The 16,779-nt window shown below is 34.3% G+C and overlaps 2 protein-coding genes across 2 annotated transcripts; both read right to left on the reverse strand.

The window, feature by feature from the left end:
- Positions 1-3,718: 3,718 nt before the first annotated feature.
- LOC149012791 (cytochrome P450 87A3-like) lies at positions 3,719-6,874 on the reverse strand. The gene is made up of 9 exons (XM_089159234.1): positions 6,618-6,874; positions 6,188-6,512; positions 5,952-6,101; positions 5,605-5,856; positions 4,853-4,942; positions 4,679-4,757; positions 4,474-4,580; positions 4,243-4,370; positions 3,719-4,146 (listed from the first exon to the last, which is right to left on the reverse strand). Exons 1-9 carry the CDS (start codon positions 6,815-6,817, stop codon positions 4,038-4,040), a joined length of 1,440 nt encoding a protein of 479 aa, XP_089015360.1. The 5' UTR covers positions 6,818-6,874; the 3' UTR covers positions 3,719-4,037.
- Positions 6,875-13,771: 6,897 nt separating this feature from the next.
- On the reverse strand, positions 13,772-15,511 carry LOC149012792 (uncharacterized). The gene is made up of 5 exons (XM_089157660.1): positions 15,340-15,511; positions 15,207-15,256; positions 14,804-14,927; positions 14,589-14,696; positions 13,772-14,412 (listed from the first exon to the last, which is right to left on the reverse strand). Exons 1-5 carry the CDS (start codon positions 15,509-15,511, stop codon positions 13,772-13,774), a joined length of 1,095 nt encoding a protein of 364 aa, XP_089013786.1.
- Positions 15,512-16,779: the final 1,268 nt, after the last annotated feature.

Genomic DNA, 16,779 nt, shown 5'->3' on the forward strand with positions numbered 1-16,779 from the left:
ACCCACCCATCGTATAATTCTCTTTCAACTGTATTTATTCGTATATTATTTAAAAAAAGATTGAGTTTCTTCCACCAATGGTGGATGAGATTTCATTAACCATAAGATCGATAGAAATAGATATCAGAAGGATATCTTGGAAGATATTAAAATATAAAGAAGGTTTTGTAAACCCTAAAATGATGAATTGAATGGTCTTTCTCTACGTGGATAAAAACTATCCAACCAAACAGATAATTGTTTTTGTTGGTTAAAAAATATATATAAATACATCAAGAGATTGAGTAAGGATTAAAAAGTATATATATGTATTTCTTTTATAGTAACCAAGGTCTTTAAACTAACTTACATGCACTAAGCGTAACATCCTACTGCTATGGTCTCCCAGTTAATTCTCTAAGGGCCTGTTTGGTTACATGAATCTAGAGATTTCAAATTTCTGGATTCATGAATCTGAGAATTATACCCGTTTGGTTGTAAAAATCTCTAGATTCATGAAATCACAAGATTCACGTTTTTAGTGTAAAAAGGTGAATCTTTAGATTCATGGGTAAGGGTGAAATCCCAGAGATTTCAAAAAAGCTATACAATTGTACATTCACAAAAATCATATCGATCAAATAAATTTTTAGGATGAATTCACAGATTTCATTCCACAACCAAACACTTAATTTTATAAATTATAACTCCATAGATTTGAAGTCTATAGATTTGAAATCTCTAGATATTTGAAATCTCCAGACTCATGTAACCAAACAGCCCTAACACAATTCCCATGAATGTATTTGAACTCTGAGGATAATCCAATAATAGTACCTTGATTAATTATATAAGTATTTATACTATAGATTACGCAATCATAATCTAATAAAATTCACATCTTGTGTAGAAGTCAGACTAATATATACTATATAACTAGACCCTCTTCCTTCTGTTTGAATTGTTTTCTGAATTAAAGAAACAAATTTGTTCTTTCCCCACCATACACTATTTTTTTTAATAATGGATGTCTTACTCCAGCAACCATGCAGAGATGGGACCAATGGACCATCCTACTAAAACTGTTCTAATGATGGTCCTTTTGATCTCACTTTGATGCTTTTGTGACAACTATTAATAAAAAAAAATCTCAAAGTCAACTATTTTGTTCTAGCCAAATGAGTTCAATAATTTTAATTACCTTTTATTTTTTATTTTTTATGTAGTATGGATGTAATTCACTTCAGTGGCTTCTTAAGTTTTGGTGAATATAAATTTGACTGCTACCTAAGGTATATGCATGGCTTGCTTCATAAATAAAATCCACCAATACATTGGGCTCTCTTCTTCTATCATTTTGTGTGTGTTTTTGTTGGGTTCTTCACTTGTGTTATGGATCTTTTAAAGTCTAATCTCAGCCTTAAATGCTTTTAGAAGAGTTTATTTTCATTTTAATCTTACACAAAACTAAAATTCATGTCTTTAACCCGATTACCAAGTTAAATCAAGTATGGTCCTATTTTAATTAACCCTATTTAGATCGTGCTAGGACAAGTTGTCACTATCCCTGTCCTTGATTGACTTTATCCAATTCTTAATTGGCCTTGTTCTTAATCTTGACCCCAGCCTTAAGAAATTTGATATAAAAAACTAGAAGAAAGTACAAAGGTGGATACATTAACTATAAAACAAAATACAAAGACGGATACATTAACTGTAAAACGAAGTAACCTTTTGGCAATGTTTTCTTTTTCAATATCTTTGCAAGTTGATTTCGTGTTGTTTGGAAACAGAGCCAAAATCAGGGATGACTTAGGACGGGTTGGCGGGACAATCCTAGAGGCCTACTTGTGAGCCTAATTTAGGACTAGAATCATTTTTGCTCAAATCTGGCTTCAGGGCCAAAATCTTGAGCCTAAGCTCTATATATTGATTTGATGTCATTCTCACCATCCCTATTCTTTTTCTAGACACTCAAGATTCATGGATTTGGGATAAAACTAAAATTGGAAAGTTCATTGTTAGGTCAACTTCCTATCAGTGTCTTGTCATGGCTGATGCACTAGTAAAACAACCTCTTCTTCATTTGTGTTATGGAAGGAAATATGAAAAATTTATACCCTACAAAAAATCAAACACTTCCTTTGGAGAACTTCTCATGAGGCCATGGGTCTTGGGAGCTCTCTCTTCGCAAGAAGAGCTACTTTAGCCCCGTTGTGTTTGACTTGTGGTGGAGGTGTTGAAAATGTGAGTCATGCTTTGTTGCATTGTTCTCAGGCCAAGGATTGTTGGAAACTTTCTCCCTTGCGTGTTGATACAGATGAATATCATGGGAAACATTTTCATGATTGGATTGATTTCATTCAGTGTAATTTAAAACTCATGGTAATATGTACTAGGTGAATCAAATTTGGAGTGCTTTGGTGGAGTGCATTTGGAAAACAAGAAATGCCACCTTATATTGGGGTAAAGATGCCTCTATGTTACTCATGATGGCTAATTTTCTCCTATCTTTGTGCAGATCTTCATAACCATTTTTCAGGCTTAGTCACTAAGAGGAGAATTTTGGTTAGTATTTTGACATTTCAAAGACGATTTGGGAGGATGTGAATTGTTTTCAAATGTTCATGGATGGCTCGTGGGATGGCAGGACAAACAAAGGTGGCAGGGGATGCATTTTATGGGACACAAATGGAGTTTTTGTGGCAGCCCAGTGTAAAGAGAACTATGGTATCTATCCATAGCTAAGGAGTTTGAAGCTGTCAGAGACAGGTTGATTTGAGGAAAGTCTTTGAATATTTTAAATCTGCATGCCAGCAATTTTAGCCTTATGGGGTTCACTTTCTTCTCTTCATTCAACTTGTAATAGCTTATTCCTAGAAAGTCTTAGGCTTGGTTTGAACTTTAATTTTGTTCTTTTTAGCCATGTTCCTAGGACTTTCAATGTTTTTGGCCAATTTCTTGGCCAAGGGAGCTAGGTGTTTGCAATTGGCTTTATCTAGGTTTTGGTGGCATATTCCACCAATGTTCATGATTAATTCCTCCTTGTTATCGTTCAGGTATCCTGGCTTAAGCAGTTTTGCAGTTTTATTTAATGCCAATTTCTTAGTTTTTGACAAAAAAAAACTCAGGGTGACTCAAGCTTAGCCATTAGAACCAAACTTGGACTCCGACTGCTCCAGTAGCTGGATCCAAGGGAATCTAAATTCTGTTGCTCTCTTGTTATCAGAGTTGAAGCATATACAGATCTTTAGTTCTTTTTCTTTTTTTTGGAATAGAATATACAAATCTACTTCTTTACTAAAAGAAGTTGAGCTTAAAACTTGAGAGGAAAATAGGTTTTTCAATCCATTTATTAAATTACCCTAGTAGTTGATATTTAATATTGATCCTTCTTAGCACAGCTATTTATGTATGGGATTACAGATTACTGAATAAGCCAATCAAAATAAAGTATTAGCTCAGATAGATTCTCGTTTTGCAATGATTCTATCCATAACTAGTAATGCTAGAAACAGATCTTGCATATGTATTACATTATCTAAGTGTAAGTCAACCACTTTTTGTATAATAGATTCTCGGATTCGGTGAGGAAAAAATTTTCTTTTGTTGTTTAGAATACTTTTGCCTTCTAGCCAAGTTCGGAGACTTTCATGGACCACCTGGGAAAATCATACAACGTAAAATGTTTTACTTGAAAATTCAGCTTTAGGGCAGCTTGGTTTTAGACCATTTAAAATACAAAACCCTAGAGTTTTAGGGTAGACAATAGAGACATAACCCAATTGTTTACATTGGTTAATTGAAGAAGGGTTGCTTCCCATTTCATGATCGGACGAAGTTACAGGGAAAAAAATTGCAACAATGGAACAGAAGAGAAGGCAATGACCTTCTGAACAGGCGTTATTTACGTAGAAAGAGCATCTTCTAGGAACCAAACATTACAGGAAACTCAGAAATTCTAGGAATGTGCCAAACATAAAGGTCCAACACAAACTCTACAGTGATTAGACAATTTAATAGTTCACATGAGCAGACACCTGAGCGAGGCCTCAGCCTTAAGAGCTGCTGTTTGTCTTCTGCTTTTCTGATACTTTGCAGTGGAAACCATTTGGAAAAACTAAACCTGGGCATCTAATAGGATTCCCTCCTTTGATTATCTCCCACCTTACAGTCAAAATTTAAAATGATTAGACTCTTTCGCACTTCGAGGGTTTCCAATAAGAAATTTTCATGTAAGAGAAGGTTGGCTAAGATTGTTACCTATGTCCAGTAACTAAGTGATGAAGAAAGATGGCCATTTGCACCTTGGCGAATTCAGCTCCTGCACAAAATCTGGGACCTCCACCAAAAGCTATGAAATTGGACGGCCTAGCAGTTGCTTCCATATGCTGTGTTGACATGAAATGGAAGAAGACAAATCAAACTGAATCCAAGACCTAGTTCTAGTGATATCAACTCAGTTGCTTGAAACTAATTGAAATGATGAACTACCTCCCATCTCCAAGGATTGAAGGCAAGGGGATCATCATACTTGTTTGGGTTCAGATGAATAGCCGTGGGACAGACAACAACTGCCCAGCCTTTTGGAATCATATATCCTACATAAATTTTGATTTGGATAAGAAAAGTGAACTAGAAGTGAAAGAAGAATAAGAAACCAATAGAGATATGTTATTCTTATAGATTTTAAACTTGCCATTTATCTCCACATCTGCCATTACTTTTCTAAAGATCCCAGGGACAATATTTGCAAGCCTAACCATTTCATTGATGACCTGCTCATCAAAGAGAGAGAGGGGGATCAATATAATAGAGCCATACAAATAAAAATGGATAAACTAAGTGGATGTTTCAACTAGAATGAACTCACCAAGAATGTAAATGTCATTGATTTATATTCTTTCCATGTGATTCCACTTTCTTTATTGCTTCGGTTTCTTATAATTGCCTCGTGTTCTTTCTGTAGTACAATCATTTATAATTTAGAAAGATCTCAATCATGTAATCAGGCATAAGATACAAAGAAAAATAATGTACATCTTCACCATAAAGAATCCTTGCAAGGTTCATAGACCCTAGTAGGGTTATAGTATATATGTGACCCTATATATCTTCATATCCCCCTCTCCCTAAAAAAAATTTAAAAAAATAAAAAAATAAAAACCTGAATTCTTTATAGATGTCCCTCTCGCTCGCTCTCCATATATGAAATCAGTTTTTTAAAATTTCCCTAAAGAGACCCTTTGCCCCTTCATTGGAAATTTTTTTAATAGCAAAGACAATTAATGGGGAAAAGAATCATTGTAAATAAGTAGTTTTTTGAGGTATTGGACTATTTATAGATACTAAGGCACACACTTCACCACTATTCAACGCCGATTGCCCCACCACTGTTGACCATGGCGCTTAATATAATATAGAAGTTGACATTCTTATTGATTATTGCCCAGTTGCTATATAACATTCCCATATGGGTTATACTTAGGTCACGAAATCACCACCACTTCTATAGAAAACCTATTTTTGTTATCATGAATCCATCAAATACGGGCCAGGTGAGTGCAATTATATAAAATTTGTGTTCCCCAGTGCCTCTAAAAATAATTGCCAAAAATTTCATACCGTTAATTCTTCTAGGACATGAGGGTTTTCTTTAAGCATCTTCATGCCAAATGCTAAAACCTCAGATGTTGTCTCATAACTAGCAAAGAGTAGAGAGAACAGTAAATGTAGAGCAATCCTTTCATTGAGGATAGACCCTTCATTCTTTAACTCTCTGATGACAATGTCCAAGAAATCACCATGTTGCTTCTCTGGTGATGCAACCCTTTCATCTAACATCTCTTTAAGCACTTTCATAATCTTCTTCTGTCCCTGTATGAACCTAGTGAAATCAAATCTTACTGAAACAGCAAAATCAATTTTGATGAGAACAGAAGAAGAGGCAGTGAATGCATATCATTTGATACCTGTAGACATTTGTAGTAGGTTGTACCAGGAACATTCAAAGGAAAGGAAATTAAGCCTCTTAGGAAAATTAAAAAGCAGTCTAATAGCTTTTTCGAGGAGATATCTTCTTCGTAGCTAATCAGCTTCTTTGCAGCTAATTCAAATATCATCTGCAACATCAATGGTATTGCACCAGTAGTCAATACTAATCAAAAACTCCAAGGCATTCAAACTTTTTAGAATAAATAAAACTTACAGTTGAAAGAGCATATTTCAACTCTGTACTATCTTGGCCGGACCACAACTTGAGATGTTTGAGTGTCATCTGTTCCACTTCAGGAAGCAGCTTTTCTTTCAGGTTTTCAGGACCAAATACGGTAAGAATCAAGCTCCTGAGGTACTTATGGACAAAACCATGGACAGAAATCAGACTTTCTTCTCCAAATATATCAGTGAAACTATCCATATACCAAATCTGGAATAACTTTCCTTCTTGTTGGAAGATGAATTGGTTGATTGCAGGATCAGTTGACATTACAACAGGTCGACCAACCAAACTAGTTTTGAAAAGTGAACCATATCTGCATGCATGGTGACATATAGAACATTTATACTCGTAATCTTTAGGTTTTTGATATTTTCAAACATATAGAACAAATGTAATAGCTGAGAAATAGTCTTTTTACCTATCCATTCTCTTTTTAATGAATGGTTGAATGTCAATTGATGCAGTAGGGTTGAAGTACTGAAAGCTCTCCCCAATAAGTGGGAAGCCCATTGAACCTGGTGGAAGTTTTCCATTGCACTTAGGGTTACTCCATCTGTAAACCCAGCATGCAATACATAGAACAAATAGAGACACAGCTAAAAAACCAACAGACCACATAATTTAATGATGATCTCTTATGCCGAACTGAAGAACTGCATAGCTTCTCACAGAAACACTTGTAGAATCCAAACAAGGGAGAGCTACTTAAATATACAGATTGAAGCTTCATTAGAGTTCAAGTTATGATACTTGATTGGTTCTTCAATCGTGTTGTGCATCACGAGTTCAGATCAGAAGCAACTAATTTATTAACAATATGCTGCAATACCAGACAAATTCTGAATGAAATCTCCACGAAGCTCTAGGTGGTCTCATTTGGTTTGAAAATAATATCATGAATCCAATGTGCCATGAAGTTCCATGAACGTTAATGAAATTTTGTTGGTTGAGAAGGGTTTTGTGACCATGGACAGTTCATTATCGTTGGATGTTGAAGCTAAACAATGTTTTGAATATTAATATAGACTATTAATAAATTCAGGTGGAACGGCTCAAAACAGCTGGAAGACCAAGATCAAACGGTTTATTGACATCGGTAGCTCATGGGTCTTCCAGTTTGCTGACCAAGTGAGCTGAACTCGAAGAAAAACTAAGTCAGAGGGAGCCAGGGAGGAGACCCATCTGTCAGTGAGTCACTTCTTTTTAGGGTAGTTGGATGTAAAAATATTCAAAAGCTTGCATGGGTATTTGAGTAGGCAACCAAACCCTAGTGTGTGTAACTTTTTTTATAATAAGAAGTAACGATTTTATATATATTAGAGGTGGGGAGTTATTATATATAACATTAGAGAACGTCAAGCCTTAACCTCTTAGTTAAGACGAGTTGATCACTACTTAACAGAATCAACTCTTTGGTGGTAACGAAACCCTAATGTTACATTCATAATTGTGGAGTGAAGATCAATCAATGCAAATTAAAGGATAGTATGGCAACATTTTTGTTCCGTAAAAAACAATGTTTTCTATTTCTATGCATTTTCATTGTGTTTAACTGTTTCTTGATGTTGAAATCACGAATGGATAGATAGGAGAAAAAGTGGGAGGGCGGGGGGGTTTAACGAAAAATGAGTGAATGGGGAAGAAACTGAGTTTTTAGGGTTTCTAAATAGGAGGTTATGTTGTGCAGTAAAAAAATAAACAATGCTCCTCTACCTTTTAAAGAGAAATAGACAGGACATACATATTTTGAGATATTTCCGTTAAAAATAAATAAAATAAATAAAATAAAAAAAAGAAGAAGAAGAAGAAGAAGAAAGAAAGAAGATCCATTAAATAAAAATGTTACCATGCAATCCTTAATCCTTAATGTATCAAAGAAAAAATTTCATTTGGACTGGGATATGTTCTTCAGATTTATGAAATAACAAAGCTTTTAGACTAGGTTATAGTTATTTAATTCTGTGAATAATTCAAGAATTATTCTTCAAATTCGAATAATACAATTTATTCTCTAGAATCTAGGTTTTTCCCAATGATTCAGTAAAAAATTCTCAACTTTTACTCATATGATAAAATTCACGATTAATTTTAGCTGAACTGAATTGTATGCTAATAATCGGTCAGGTTAATAACCAAAAAAATAGGTAAAAACCATCAATTTTTCCCTGCAAACAATGTAGGCCTAATCTTTATTCTTTTTTTTTTTCTTTAACAAATATTCACCATACAGTCATTCTGCACATTCCTAAGTACTGATCTCTTCGTGGCTTGAGCTGCCATTCATGTGTTTGACATTACAAATAGTAGAAGTCCAATTTTTATTTGATTCTTCCATTCTTTCTTCTACAGAAGATTTTTGCACATTCCTCGGCAATTTTTGAGAGGTTGAATTCTCTATTCCTTCGCCATTCTTTTAAAACTACAAGATCCAAAACCACAGTTTTTTGTTTTTTGGGTAAGTAATCTGTCTGATGGGTGTGTATATCTTAGTTTTACATGCAATTTTACTCAACTTAAACATCCAAATTTTTTATCCGATTTTTCTTTTAGCAAACGAATAATTCTCAAATTTGAATTCCCCTAAATTTATTTTACCCATTTTTTACCACTCTTTTGACCAAATCAATAAATTAATTGATTGAATTACTCCCAATAATTCTCTATCTAAATAATTCTTGAATATGAAATAAATAAGTATCGACTAGGCTTGAGAGGAGTGATAACCTTAAGCCTCGATGACAATGGTTCTACTCGTCTTTGGTTTGGACCACTTGCACCCTCCTTGACACTCGTGGTGACTCGAACAATTGATGGCATGGAATTAGTTACTTCAAATGATGGTTAATGGTTCTTCGTGTCTGAGCCCTTCCTGTCCCTTCAAAGCTGCTTGGGCTGCCCTTCCTTACATTAGAAGGAGGTTCCATGTTAGTGGGGAGTTGGTGAATTGGGATCATCAGTCAAGTTCTCGAAGAGATCTTCATCTGCCTCCCTGTGGGACATGGTCCACTCTAGGAACCTATGGTCCCTTTGTTTTGATGTTCTAGGTACTAAAGAGTACTAGGAGTAGAGCTTCATTGCGTGGATAGGTGCATCTGCATCTATAACTACATAGGTAACAAACATCTTTTATATATATATATATATAGATACATTGAACACAATATCAAGAGTGATAAGAAAAAACTAGGAAGAGATAGAGGAAAGTAATTATAAAGTTGATTTAGATGGTCCGCAATGCATGGTGGCATGATTTTCATTCAGATTGTAGGAACTAAAAGTTTTCTGGAAAAATAATGAGAAAAGACATGCATTATCTGAGTCTTTGGAAATGTGAATGAACTTAAATAGAACTGTAAATATCTAGACATTTCACCTAATTAAGTTGGGACTAGACTGACTTATTGTTGTTAAAACTCGTTGACAAATATCATTAGAAATTTTTAGGTATACTTGAACACTTCTTGACACCTTATTATCTTCTATGTCATTGAAATGGTGACGTAGAATTTGTAGTTAACCTTTTATCAATTATTCTTGTCTTATTTGCACAAGTTCTTTCTTTGGTACAAAAGAGCTTTTATACATCATGGAGAATATTAACATACCATCAAGGAAAGTCGAATCTGTGATTTCTTTTCTAAGTGGTGTTGGTCGCCACCAACAAAGCTAACCCTTTGATGGTACTCAAGTAACTTCTTATTTGATCCAAGAATTGAGCTCCAATAAGAGTTCCATGGACCAAAACCACATAATCCGATTGTAAGTTCTTGGTATGAACGCATTAATAGGAAAGCAATTATAAATTGTTACCTATCCAACCATTTACATCATCAAAAAACAAATGTTGTACGATACATGTTAGAGAAACTGAAATTAGTTCGTAAATAACAAAATCTACCTACACATCGGGGTCTTCATTCTGCTTCTATGTCTGGACCAAGGAATCTAGCTAGCTAAACTTTGTATATGTTATTATAGTGTTATAAATGAAGCTTTACTCCAATGTGCGTGAGAGAGAGAAACCTTATCATTTTCGTGTGGGGATAAATAGTCCTTTTATTAACTTATTCGGCCAATAGCTGATGGTTAACAATATCATTTTGGGATTCAATTATTTTATCTGTAATTAATGCTGGTGCAGATCTTGCTTGCCTATTACTTCCATAAAAATGTAGGTTGTTAATCGGTAAATTATCTTAAACAAAAAATGAAAGAATATGAAAAAAGTAAATTTAATAAGAGAATATTTCATGTTGATCTCCAGAGATCGAGTATTGTTGGGGTAAGGCTGTCTAGAAAAATTGTCCTTCTAGAACTCTGTTCATACAGAAGTCGTCGCCACCGAATTTGTTCTTTTTTATTATTATTTTTTTTATATTCCGCAGTACTCTTGAGAGATCAATATTATGGTTGACAAGTTCGCAAAATATGCAATAAAGAAGATGCCCTCTGTCTAAATATACCAACCTTAAGACCTAGATATAGGTTTTAATAAGCCACTGATTGGAGTCATTTTTTGGCATTTCTTTTAGGTTGGGTCATGTTTATGCCCATGGCAATGCTATAGGTGGATTAAACAATTCAAGGGTTGTATTTTTTGTTTTTATTTTTATTTTTTATTTTTTTAAAAGTATCAATACATATTGCTCATCTTTAAAAAAAAAAAAAATGTAGTGAGTCGTAATTTTACTAACTTGGATGAGAGGCTATTTGAAGTTTGGATAAAAGAAATCAAAGATGTAAATAGACATGATTATGTCCCCTAATGGTAAGAACAGCTTTATTATCATTTGTTTTCTCAAAAAGTTCACTGCTTGTGTGTTTGTTATTAAAAAGAAAGCTGAAGTTTTACCAGTCAAAAAGACACCAAAGATGCTCTGGCTGATTTTTTTTGCTCATTCGGCAGCAATGTTTTAAACGATAATTGATGCTTGATTGAGATGGGAAAGGATGCAGCCAGTCAACTAAGGTTTCAGTTTTATTAGTGTGTAACTGGGTCTCTTTCTTTCAAGGTCAAGGGATGTATCAGTTTGTTTAGTTATGTACATTATTTTTCATTTCATTTTAATACATTCGATCTATCATCAAAGTAAGAAAAACACCAAAAGCCTTGTTCTTCCACCAGCTTTGATCCCTGTTAAGTGGGTTTATGTTTGTTCTGTGAACTTGAATATGTTAATCACTAACCCAACAAACTAGGTGACCACCCTATCCTTTGGTGCCTCTTATTGTAGTACACCTGAGACCACTCTATATTGCAATGTAACCTACAGCCATTTATTTACAAAGCTTTGTCGGTCTATTGCACCCCAGTATATTGCAATTTGATAAGGATATGAAGTGATGAAATCACTTGTTCTCCAACATTTTGCATTAGAAAAAACTACTGGGATAACTATAGACCACGTTTGCTTAAGCTTGATCAAATTATATTAAACTAGAATGGTTAGCCAATTGAGACGGATCAGATGACTCCCTTTTAGTAAAGAAATTTTTTTGCATAGCCAAGTGGATGACACAGTTTGGATTGGAGAGCTCAAACACATGGAAGGTGCAATATCCAATGGATGAATTAAATGCATTTGTATAATTGAAAGCCGTGCTTTCCGTTCTTCGATCCAAATTTCAATGCACTCCGTGATTAGTGATGAGTAAACTGAAAAGAAATTTAGGACCAGTTTGATAATCCTTACCCTTATAGCTGCCATGACCATGAAGCTCCGGAGGCTCCAATAAAATTGCCCTTTCTTTGCCACTCAGAACTTGTCAAAGTTGTTTTCCAAAGAAAAATTAAAATTTCAATATATAAGAGAAAAACAACTAAGATGGAAAGGTTACTATTGAAAAAATTGGATGAAAGGCATAGTAAAAATCATATATATACCTTACACATCTCTTTGGAGATGGAAAAGAGAGTACCACAATGCACGAGACTCCCGCTATTACAAGATCTGGTGATCAGATAAAATTTATGCAGCCTTGACCACTATTTTGGAGACTAAACAAAACAGTGCCATAATGCCGAGATGAGGAAAAACAGGTCTAACATGAAAGATAAAAGATGTTTTATTTAGCCAAGGAGACTTGCTATGAGCCACAAAAAGGGTATATATGATACATAAGTCATCTATCTGGAGCATGACCCTTTGGGAGGACATAGGCAAGTCATCCTTGGCTACTAAACTCAACTTTTCTCTTCATGTAAGACCTCTCTTCCTACTCATGATTATATCTTCTATGATTCCATGGTTTGTGAATGCTGTGTCCTTGTTGTTTGGACTCTCATTTATAATAACAGTTGGGTGGAGATAAGATTCTGGTAAACCCATTATATCAGTTCTGGTTCTCTCTCCTCATCCATAACCCACCCTTTTCACTACTGAGACATCTCATCTTTCACAAAAACATCTGGTTCCTTGCCCATAATGGAATATATTCTCATAGATTTGCATGTATATAGTTGAAGAAGATAAATTTTGGTTAGAAAAAAAAATGAGCGTCAGTACTTCTGGGGTCTAGACTCTTTTCAAGTGTGGAGAATGGATTGATGCCATTCCTATCGTCCCAGCTTTGTGCTTGGAACTTCTAATCTGTTCAGGAAAAGCTACAGTAGAATATGGTGAAGAGAAAGTGTAGTTGAAAATTTTGTTTGACAAACTGAGTTGACATTAATTTGGATTCGAAAGGGAAAATCTGAATGGGATGAGCAGGTGATCTAGACGTGGCTTTTTCTTTTTTTATATTCTGGGTTTGTGTAGGTGATAGTGATACCATGGATTATATGGTCAACGTGTAAGGTTATATCTCTGTAAGTCTCATTATCTCACCAGTTTTTGCACCCAAAAGAAGAAAAAAAATAAAAGGAACCAGAAAGATAAAGTGAAACAATAAGAATTAAGGAAAATCTCAACAAGGGAAGCAATTTGGTTGGATTCTTTCATGTGAGAAATCAAACTTTAAGGACCTGAAATTTTATGGTGGACTTCAGCATTCAGAGAATAAGTGATCAGTTCTTCATGGTTTCTCTTTCTTCTAATATACTCTTTGCTGAGCTTCAGCAAAAAAGTTCCATCATGTCTCAAGATATAATCTTATCTGCCCAATTTTGTTTTCTTTCTGATTATGTTTCTCATTTACAAGATTCTAAAGTATCCTATGTAAGCCAGTTGCGGTGAAGCAAACCTTCTGTAAATATTATTCCTTGTTTGATAAATCCAGATAAAGTTTTTGGTTCTCCCAGATGTAATTCTTGAATTATGTTTTCACTTAAGATATGGATCCATGAGTTCTAGATAAACCTTATCTTTGAAAACATTATACCTGGCTTCTTCTACAAAAAAAGAACCAAGTTAATCCATCAATTCAGATCTTTCCTGACATTGATATGTAGCGGAAAAAGAAAAGAAGAAAAAAAAGAGAGAAGCTTGATTGCAACTTCAAAGTTATAAGAACAACTCAAACAATGAAGAATCTTTCTTCAAACGCCTACTTAATCTTTCCACATTCAAGACTTTGCATCAAATCAAATGACCCAGTTTCTTCTTCCCCCATTTATCGATTCCCATTACTTTCTTATTCTCTAGTTGAAAACTCAAAAACCATGGAATGTGTGTAAGTCTTCCCCGGATACACAATCTGTGAAGGGAAATCATTAGGCTCATTTACTGAATCAGGAAACCCTTGAGTTTCCAAACACATTGCTGCATGCTTGTGGTAAACTGCTCCATCTTTCCCTTCCACATCACTGATCATATTGCCAGTATAAAACTGCAGCCCAGGCTGATTACTCCATAGCTGTAATACTCTTCCAGATTTGGCATTGTAAACAATGGCTGCCTTCTTCAGTGATTGCCTGTTCAAGCGTCTGCCCTCTTTTGCATCTATGGCATAGTTCATGTCGTACCCATTTGCAAGCTGATTGATCCTGCTTCCAACAGTAGCAGGTGTTCTGAAATCATATGGTGTTCCTTCCACTGATACAATCTGACCAGTAGGGATCAACTTCTTATCTACTGGGGTTATATGAGATCCAAAGATCTGAACGATATCAGATAGGATATCACCACTGTTGTGCCCACCAAGATTCCAGTAGACATGCTGAGCCAGATTTATCGGGGTTGCCTTATTGATGGCTTCAGCTTTCATGTTTACATACAACTTGTTATCCCCATAGATCATAAACTTTACATATACCTCCACATCACCAGGAAAACCTACAATAAATATTATTAAATGTAAGCAAAGAACTTTTAGGGTTCAAGCACTACCGTTCATATTATCGGGATTTTTTTTCCTTCCTTTTTTTTCCAGGAAATTGAGATGTCTTAATATTGAGCTCTTAAACCATGATTTTACATTAATAGATGATGAAATAGAGAGTACTACCAACCTTGTTCACCATCAAAACTACGATAGGTGAATATGATATAAGGATTGTGACCTTCTGGCTTGTGATACAATACTGTCCAAATCACATCACCAAAACCTCTATGTCCACCTAAAAATTTATTTATATTGAATAAATTAATAATTTAAAAAAAAAAAAAAAAGAGTAAAATTAAAGAAGTATGTATATATTTAAATGTTCTTTAAATAAAATATTACCATGGAGTGTGTTATTTCCTTCATTAGCTACCAATTTATATGTTTTTCCATCTAGAGTGAACTTGGCCCCTCCAATCCTGTTAGCAACCCTTCCTACTGTGGCTCCAAAGTATGTTGTGTCATTCTGTAGTGGAGAATCATTTAGAGAATTAAGAAATCTTGATAACCAAAGGAAGAAAAAAAAATAAAAAATCTTTGAAAATTTATGAGAAAACTAAGTAAATGAAAATGATATATCAATCTTATGATTGTTAATATCAACCATAAACCAATAATCAAGCATAAATAGTTATCATAATTAGAGTGCAAAATCCAAAAACCATTAACATAAAATCTATATTAATTAGAGCTAGTTAAAAATAAATGAAAAGAAAAGAAATAGTGATGAGAGGATTTCTCTCACTGTATAGGATGCAATCTTATCATAACCAAGAGCAACATCAGCCAATTTTCCTGCACCAACAGAAAGAAACAAAGATTAAAGAACAATAAGAATTTGAAATATTTTTGTGACAAGAATTTCATGTTGAGCAAACCTTCTCTATCAGGGAGGTTTACTGAGACAATGGAGGCACCCCAGTTTGTGAACTTCAGAGAGACATTTCCACTTTTTATTCCATAAAAAGCCACTCTATCAGAGGCAGTAGAAAAGTTTATCAAAGCAAAAACAACGAAAGAAAAATGAAAAAACAACCAATTCCCAGCCATTTGAGAAGAGCAGAAAGAAAAATAGAAAGGAATGAAAGGAGCTGAGAGTTTCGAATGGGTTAGGTGTGAAGATATAGGCAGTAAAACCTCATAAGATTAAGATAAAAACCAGATTAATAGGAGAGAAGAAGGGCTCCAATGAGAAAGTTTCTATGTTGTGCTAATTCTAATCTCAATGCTTATCCCTCTTTTAAGAACATCTGTCTCTTATTAACCATTTCCCTGACACACTAGAAATGGTCAAGGCACTCGGTCCCAGTCCAACCCCAGTTCTCTCTCCCCTTTTTTTCTTTCCTTTTGCATCTGTGAAAACAATAAATAATAAATATATATCATACTATCTTTCTTTTTTTTTTGGTAACATATATCATACTATTATTTTTTTTGGGTAAACATGTATCATACTATCATACTACTATATAAAAGTAAAACCTCAACTTAGTCTTGGATGATTTTTCATTGGACAAAAAATACCCCTCTTACAGAGCAATATACCCCTTTCTGTGAAACACACCCTTTCGAAAAAGTAAATAAAAGGAAAACCGAATTCAATTATGATATGTTTTGTCATTAGACTAAACTACCCCTACTTATCAACATCAATTGCAACTCTTTAAACTAATACCTCCTTACCTCAAAAGTTATGCCTCTCTATAAATAGTCACCTCTCTTTTTTTTTTTTTTTTTTTTTTCTTCCTATTAATATTATTCATAACAATAAAATCGATGCATCCTTTTATCAACCGGATTCCTAATTTATTACCCTACTATAAAAATTCTTTTCAACAAATAAAACCAAGAGACCACTATCCAATAGGTTTGGCGTCTTCCCTGAAGAGTGAAAAAATAGGGAACCATGAGGACAAACATATTGCACTCTCCAAATGCAAGTTCACATATTTTGTTCCCTTTGAATGTCTTATTATTTTGTCGGCTTGGATGAACTACAATTTGAAAGTCGAGATTCGATATGACTATTCCACGTGTTCGCTTAACTGAGAACAAGTTTCTTTTGTTTAAAAAATTCCTTCACTCAATGGCAGCAAGTAGGTCCAGATTTACTTTGCCTATTTTATTCCAATCCAATTCTAATAGATAAAGATTTGTAATCAATCAGAGATTTGCCGGTTTTTCAAAGAATTCCTCCCAACTGAGATCTTATGTAGACAGATTTCCAACAAGGTCAATACTCTAATATAGAATCTGGGTTCTGTCTAGAGATTGAAAGTGAAAATCACTCTTGATGATATTTAAATTCCTATAATGTT

The sequence above is a fragment of the Hakea prostrata genome, chromosome 6 (genome assembly GCF_041222555.1).
Source record: "Hakea prostrata isolate BN-2017 chromosome 6, UWA_Hpros_2, whole genome shotgun sequence".
In the NCBI taxonomy this organism is placed as follows: Eukaryota; Viridiplantae; Streptophyta; class Magnoliopsida; order Proteales; family Proteaceae; genus Hakea; species Hakea prostrata.